This window comes from Polyodon spathula, unplaced genomic scaffold (genome assembly GCF_017654505.1).
Source record: "Polyodon spathula isolate WHYD16114869_AA unplaced genomic scaffold, ASM1765450v1 scaffolds_2629, whole genome shotgun sequence".
Lineage (NCBI taxonomy): Eukaryota > Metazoa > Chordata > Actinopteri > Acipenseriformes > Polyodontidae > Polyodon > Polyodon spathula.
The window spans coordinates 17,501-24,902 of NW_024474098.1; the positions used below are offsets into that span (position 1 = coordinate 17,501).

At 52.8% G+C, this 7,402-nt stretch overlaps 2 protein-coding genes across 2 annotated transcripts in view; both read left to right on the forward strand.

Annotated features, from left to right (window-relative positions):
• LOC121310829 (ficolin-1-like) overlaps window positions 1-1,056 on the forward strand; it is a 4,851-nt gene extending 3,795 nt beyond the window's left edge. Inside the window, exon 8 of the mRNA XM_041243747.1 lies at window positions 322-1,056. Within this exon, the coding sequence (XP_041099681.1) occupies window positions 322-572 (251 nt within the window). The 3' untranslated portion in view covers window positions 573-1,056. The remainder of the gene's footprint in view (window positions 1-321) is intronic.
• Window positions 1,057-1,486: 430 nt separating this feature from the next.
• On the forward strand, window positions 1,487-4,518 carry phpt1 (phosphohistidine phosphatase 1). The gene is made up of 3 exons (XM_041243748.1): window positions 1,487-1,721; window positions 2,367-2,494; window positions 4,017-4,518. The coding sequence occupies exons 1-3, from the start codon at window positions 1,568-1,570 to the stop codon at window positions 4,107-4,109; spliced, it is 375 nt and encodes a 124-aa protein (XP_041099682.1). The 5' UTR covers window positions 1,487-1,567; the 3' UTR covers window positions 4,110-4,518.
• Window positions 4,519-7,402: the final 2,884 nt, after the last annotated feature.

The following is a 7,402-nucleotide window of genomic DNA, read 5'->3' on the forward strand; positions in this document are numbered from 1 at the left end:
ATGCATTCACAGTGCTGTATTACACATTGCTATTACCATGGGAAACTTTTATAGGGGTATGTGTGTGTGTGTGTGTGTGTGTGTCAGTGTGTGCGCGTGTGTGTGTGTGTGTGTGTGTGTGTGTGTCAGTGTGTGTGTGTGTGTCAGTGTGTGTGTGTGTGTCAGTGTGTGTGCGTGTGTGTGTGTGTGTGTGTGTGTATGTGTGTGTGTGTGTGTGTGTGTGTGTCAGTGTGTGTGCGTGTGTGTGTTTGTGTCTCCCAGCCCTGACAGTAGCCTCTCTCTCTCTCTCTCTCTCTCTCTCTCTCTCTCTCTCTCTCTCAGGAGACTCTTTCTCTTTACATGCTAACATGACCTTCACCACGAAGGACTGTGATAATGACAAATCAGAGTCCAGCAACTGTGCCATCTCGTACAGCGGCGCCTGGTGGTACAATGCTTGCCACTGGTCCAACCTCAACGGGCTCTACCTAAAGGGGGTGCACGAGACCATTGCCAAGGGCATCAACTGGAAAACAGGCAAGGGGTACAAATACTCGTACCGCTACAGTGACATGAAGATCCGACCAGCCTGAGCGCCAGGACCCAGCCTCTCCCATCAACTGAGCAACAGAACTCAACGTCTCCCATCACCTGCACCTAGACCCAGCCTCTCCCATCACCTGCAACCAGACCCAGCCTCTCCCATCACCTGCACCCAGACCCAGCCTCTCCCATCAGCTACACCCAGACCCAGCCTCTCCCATCACCTGCACCCAGACCTAGCCTCTCCCATCACCTGCACCCAGACCCAGCCTCTCCCATCAAATGTACCAAGTTTTATATGATGAGGTAAATCTTATAAGAAGCTCAATCAAGTAGACAAGCGCTCGAGTGCACTGAAGAAGGATCTAGCCGGAACGTGTGTCAGCTTCCTAGTTATACATGACTGCTTTATATGATCACAGTCTATATACATATATTATTCTCCTATGTGTAAGACATCATCTTCATCTGTTCTGTATCAAATCATTTGCCATGTAATGGAAGGCAGTTATAATAAAAATGCAATGTGAAAAATAACATTGTGCTTATTTATTTATCCTTTAATTTAGGTCAGCGGTGCAAGTACTTGGTGTTCTCTATGTGCTGTATTGTGGTCAGTATTCTATATGTGCTGTATTGTGGTCAGTGTGCTGTATTATGGTCAGTGTGCTGTATTATGGTCAGTGTTCTATATGTGGTGTCCCTCCAACAGTACAAATATAACTCTATAGTATTGTGACACCCATTTAAAGTGTGACATGACAGCTATGCACCAACATGATGCACAATGCTATTGAAGAGTGTTTTATTAATAAAGAAATGCCACTTTCCACCACAGCTAGAAACATAAAACCACTTTCTGCACAGCTCCAGACAGCATCGGCCGAACACAAAAGAATGTCCACTCCCCTTTAAAATTTCACAGCGCCCTTCCCCTTTAATAACCCCTGTTCTCTGATTGCACAGCAGTTTGTGTCGGCAGAGACCAAAAAGTCACACGAAAGACTTTTTTTTCTCTCCCTGCGTTGCGTTGGCCTGTGCAAAGATGGGTGAGAAGCTGCTGTGCGCGATCCCCGATGCAGATATAGACCCGGACGGGGTGTTTAAATACGTGCTGATCCGGGTCCACAGCACCGACAAGAGGGGGGACACGCCGAGCAAAGATATCGTGAGGGGCTACGCCTGGGCCGAGTACCACGGTGAGACACACGGGAGAACATGCACGGCAGAATGAATAAGCGCCGGCCGTGCCGGTCCAGCTGCAGCCTCCAGTAGAGCAGCACGCCGCAGCGGAACGATGAAGCAAGCAGCTGCAGGCAAGGGATTCCTATTGCAGAGCACTTTCACCCATCCCAGCCTTTACTACGCGCTTGATTAGCCAGTGTATAGAGGGAACACGCTCAGGTGTGTCTGATTAAATTCCTAGTGCGACCGGGAATGGATCAGACTGCCATGCAATAGGACTCTTATTCCATGATTAGCAAGGTACTGATATGATACCGTGCTGGACTTCCCCTCTCTCCGCACGCCTGCACCCAGAGCTGCAGTATAGAAAGCACGGCCACTGTACTCGTGCACAGAGAAACAAAACCCTGCTTTTCACAAAGCAAGCAAGACTGATCTTTTTATTAATATAGCAACAAACTCCCCCAAGCGCTGCGTCACATGCACAGGAGAGTGGGAACAGTGCGAAAAACAACTTCATTCAAAACCAGCGTGAAGAGAAACACAGCGGAACCCCCAGGCTCTTCAATCGCGGCCTGCTGCAGTGTTGTTGTTGTCACTGAATTATGACTGTCTTCTCCTCTTCGTCACTGTTCTTGTCTTTATGATTTATTTCCCAGCTGATATCTATGACAAGGTGGCCGCTGAGCTGGAGAAGGGGGGCTCCTTGGACTGTGAGTGCATCGGAGGCGGCAGGATCAACCACAACAGCCAGCAGAAGAAGATCCATGTCTACGGGTACTCCATGGTAAAAACACTGTAACACTGCAATGATGGGCCACTGCATAGCCCTCGCTGCACACACAGTCCCACTGCATAGCCCTCGCTGCACATAGCCCTCGCTGCACGCACAGTCCCACCGCATAGCCCTCGCTGCACACACAGTCCCACTGCATAGCCCTCGCTGCACGCACAGTCCCACCGCATAGCCCTCGCTGCACGCACAGTCCCACCGCATAGCCCTCGCTGCACGCACAGTCCCACCGCATAGCCCTCGCTGCACGCACAGTCCCACCGCATAGCCCTCGCTGCACGCACAGTCCCACCGCATAGCCCTCGCTGCACGCACAGTCCCACCGCATAGCCCTCGCTGCACAGCACATAGCCCTCGCTGCCCACAGTGCATAGCCCTCGCTGCACGCACAGTCCCACTGCATAGCCCTCGCTGCACGCACAGTCCCACTGCATAGCCCTCGCTGCACGCACAGTCCCACTGCATAGCCCTCGCTGCACGCACAGTCCCACTGCATAGCCCTCGCTGCACGCACAGTCCCACTGCATAGCCCTCGCTGCACGCACAGTCCCACTGCATAGCCCTCGCTGCACGCACAGTCCCACTGCATAGCCCTCGCTGCACGCACAGTCCCACTGCATAGCCCTCGCTGCACACAGTCCCACTGCATAGCCCTCGCTGCACACAGTCCCACAGCATAGCCCTCGCTGCACGCACAGTCCCACTGCATAGCCCTCGCTGCACGCACAGTCCCACTGCATAGCCCTCGCTGCACGCACAGTCCCACGCATAGCCCTCGCTGCACGCACAGTCCCACCGCATAGCCCTCGCTGCACGCACAGTCCCACCGCATAGCATAGCCCTCGCTGCACGCACAGTCCCACCGCATAGCCCTCGCTGCACGCACAGTCCCACTGCATAGCCCTCGCTGCACGCACAGTCCCACCGCATAGCCCTCGCTGCACGCACAGTCCCACTGCATAGCCCTCGCTGCACGCACAGTCCCACTGCATAGCCCTCGCTGCACGCACAGTCCCACTGCATAGCCCTCGCTGCACGCACAGTCCCACTGCATAGCCCTCGCTGCACGCACAGTCCCACTGCATAGCCCTCGCTGCACACAGTCCCACAGCATAGCCCCGACTACGCACACACTATAGAATTGAATTGAGGAGGTAAGCCACTGGAGGGAGGTCTTGCAGTACTGTGCTGTGCTGTATTGGACTGGACTGTGCTGTGCTTTACTGGACTGTGCTGTACTGGACTGTGCTGTACTGGACTGTGCTGTACTGGACTGTGCTGTACTGGACTGTACTGTGCTGTATTGGACTGTACTGGACTGTGCTGTGTTGTATTGGACTGTACTGGATTGGACTGTATTGGACTGTACTGGACTGTGCTGTGTTGTATTGGACTGTACTGGACTGTGCTGTGTTGTATTGGACTGGACTGGACTGTGCTGTATTGTATTTTTCTGTACTGTGCTGTTTTGCAGCACAGTGACTAGTCATTTACAATCCCCACACTTCTCTTGCAGGGATTTGGTCGAGCGAATCATTCTGTTTCCACGGAGAAGCTGAAATCCCGCTACCCAGACTATGAGATCACCTGGGCAGACGAGGGCTATTAACACTGGATTGAATTGTGAAGAGACAGCAAGCAGAGTGGACTCCTTCAATACTGAAGAGACAGCAAGCAGAGTGGACTCCTTCAATACTGAAGAGACGGCAAGCAGAGTGGACTCCTTCAATACTGAAGAGACGGCAAGCAGAGTGGACTCCTTCAATACTGAAGAGACGGCAAGCAGGCTGGACTCCTTCAATACTGAAGAGACGGCAAGCAGGCTGGACTCCTTCAATACTGAAGAGACGGCAAGCAGGCTGGACTCCTTCAGTACTGAGGAGCAGCACAGAGTGCTTTTGTTGTTCTTATTGTGCTGTCTCAATTTCAGACCCCACAGGAGAAAATAACCCAGTTCTTCTGGAAAATCGACGGATTTAATTATGTGTAAGGGAAATTAAAAGTGATATTTAAATGCTTATATAAACAAGCTTGTCTGACACTTTTCTTAATGGCTCAGTTTTGAGAGAGAGAGAGAGAGAGAGAGAGAGAGAGAGAGAGAGAGAGAGAGAGAGAGAGAGAGAGAGAGAGAGAGAGAGAGAGAGATTGCACTGTTAACGGTGATTCTTCACTATCATATCATAACCAAAACCACCAAACAATTCTCTTCATGGTCTGGGAAGCAAAACTCTCCTCTCGCGCTAGTGCCCTGTCCTAGCACTGAAATAATAAACAGTACCAGATCTTGCACCTGCAATGCAGTGTTGAAATGTGAACTGTGTGTCCACTGCAACGTGCTACCCAGGGAAAGAAAGTGGGTTTAATTAGCAGCTGTAATGAAAGTAAAACACAATGTCTCCCTGTTCTCTACCCTTTCTCCATCTCCCCTGATCCTTCTTGCTGTGCTTTGAGACAGATCTCAGTGCTGTTGTTTACAGCAGCCTTGTCCTGCATGTTGCTCTGCACCTGGTGACAGTCCCCCATGCCCACTGAGCAGCACAGAGATGTTCCACTTGGAACACATGGTGCTGTGCATTGGGGACTCTTTATACCAGCGCACCAACACGGAGGAGCGTGCCGCTCTTTAGTGTTCTCCCAGTTCCAGGGGTGGCAGTGAGATCCCTAGACTGGGATGGAATGCACTCGATTGATTAATTTTGATTGATTGTTGATTGGCTGGTATCACAGTCTGTGCACACATCACAGCTCCAGACCCACGTGGCTCCCTGTTACACAATGCAAAGGCAGAGGCTTGGGGTTCAGGGGCGTTACTCACAGGCTACAGTCCCTGTCTTTCAGCAGGGCTGCAGTTCACATTGTAGAAGACAATGAGAAGTGGTTGAAGTGAAAGCACCATTGGAGTGAGAGCAGTGATCACGTTCTCAAGTCTGACCCCCCCCCCACCCCCCCCCCCCCCCCCCCCCCCCCCCCCCCCCCCCCCCCCCCCCCCCCTCCCCCTTTGCTCCCTTCCTGATTAAAACAGCAGCCAGCTCAGCAGGAATCCTGCAGATTAATCTGGACAAGGCTGTGTAAATGAACTACAGCTTTGCTCAACAGACTCCTGGGCTAATCACTGCCGGCTGCAGATATGGGTATCGTATCAGTCAATCACCTGCAATTGTCCATGAACTCTATGCCTTCCTCGTGATGTCTGTATCTGCACACACTACGTTCCAGCTGATTGAACCCTGAGCCTTTCTTAATTCCTCGTGAACTGATCAGGGTTTAAAGAGAGGGACCCTGTAGAACACCCGTCCCGTCCTGATGCTGTGTATTGAAGAATGAGTTCCCACCCCGAGTGCCGGTCCCGATGCTGTGTATTGAAGAATGAGTTCCCACCCCGAGTGCCGGTCCCGATGCTGTGTATTGAAGAATGAGTTCCCACCCCGAGTGCCGGTCCCGATGCTGTGTATTGAAGAATGAGTTCCCACCCCGAGTGCCGGTCCCGATGCTGTGTATTGAAGAATGAGTTCCCACCCCGAGTGCCGGTCCCGATGCTGTGTATTGAAGAATGAGTTCCCACCCCGAGTGCCGGTCCCGGTGCTGTGTATTGAAGAATGAGTTCCCACCCCGAGTGCCGGTCCCGATGCTGTGTATTGAAGAATGAGTTCCCACCCCGAGTGCCGGTCCCGATGCTGTGTATTGAAGAATGAGTTCCCACCCCGAGTGCCGGTCCCGATGCTGTGTATTGAAGAATGAGTTCCCACCCCGAGTGCCGGTCCCGATGCTGTGTATTGAAGAATGAGTTCCCACCCCGAGTGCCGGTCCCGATGCTGTGTATTGAAGAATGAGTTCCCACCCCGAGTGCCGGTCCCGATGCTGTGTATTGAAGAATGAGTTCCCACCCCGAGTGCCGGTCCCGATGCTGTGTATTGAAGAATGAGTTCCCACCCCGAGTGCCGGTCCCGATGCTGTGTATTGAAGAATGAGTTCCCACCCCGAGTGCCGGTCCCGATGCTGTGTATTGAAGAATGAGTTCCCACCCCGAGTGCCGGTCCCGATGCCGTATTGAAGAATGAGTTCCCACCCCGAGTGCCGGTCCCGATGCTGCGTATTGAAGAATGAGTTCCCACCCCGAGTGCCGGTCCCGATGCTGTGTATTGAAGAATGAGTTCCCACCCCGAGTGCCGGTCCCGATGCTGTGTATTGAAGAATGAGTTCCCACCCCGAGTGCCGGTCCCGATGCTGTGTATTGAAGAATGAGTTCCCACCCCGAGTGCCGGTCCCGATGCTGTGTATTGAAGAATGAGTTCCCACCCCGAGTGCCGGTCCCGATGCTGCGTATTGAAGAATGAGTTCCCACCCCGAGTGCCGGTCCCGATGCTGTGTATTGAAGAATGAGTTCCCACCCCGAGTGCCGGTCCCGATGCTGTGTATTGAAGAATGAGTTCCCACCCCGAGTGCCGGTCCCGATGCTGTGTATTGAAGAATGAGTTCCCACCCCGAGTGCCGGTCCCGATGCTGTGTATTGAAGAATGAGTTCCCACCCCGAGTGCCGGTCCCGATGCTGTGTATTGAAGAATGAGTTCCCACCCCGAGTGCCGGTCCCGATGCTGTGTATTGAAGAATGAGTTCCCACCCCGAGTGCCGGTCCCGATGCTGTGTATTGAAGAATGAGTTCCCACCCCGAGTGCCGGTCCCGATGCTGCGTATTGAAGAATGAGTTCCCACCCCGAGTGCCGGTCCCGATGCTGTGTATTGAAGAATGAGTTCCCACCCCGAGTGCCGGTCCCGATGCTGTGTATTGAAGAATGAGTTCCCACCCCGAGTGCCGGTCCCGATGCTGTGTATAGAAGAATGGGTTTCATTAAAACTGACCACTCTTGCACGGCGCTATTCATTCAAAATGAAAAACTTCAGTGA

Coding starts and splice junctions, on each gene's coding strand:
- phpt1 (XM_041243748.1), top strand. CDS start 1,568: ATGGGTGAGAAGCTGCTGTGCGCGATCCCCGATGCAGATATAGACCCG. Junction 1,722..2,366: donor CGCCTGGGCCGAGTACCACG/GTGAGACACACG, acceptor TTTATTTCCCAG/CTGATATCTATGACAAGGTG. Junction 2,495..4,016: donor ATGTCTACGGGTACTCCATG/GTAAAAACACTG, acceptor CTTCTCTTGCAG/GGATTTGGTCGAGCGAATCA.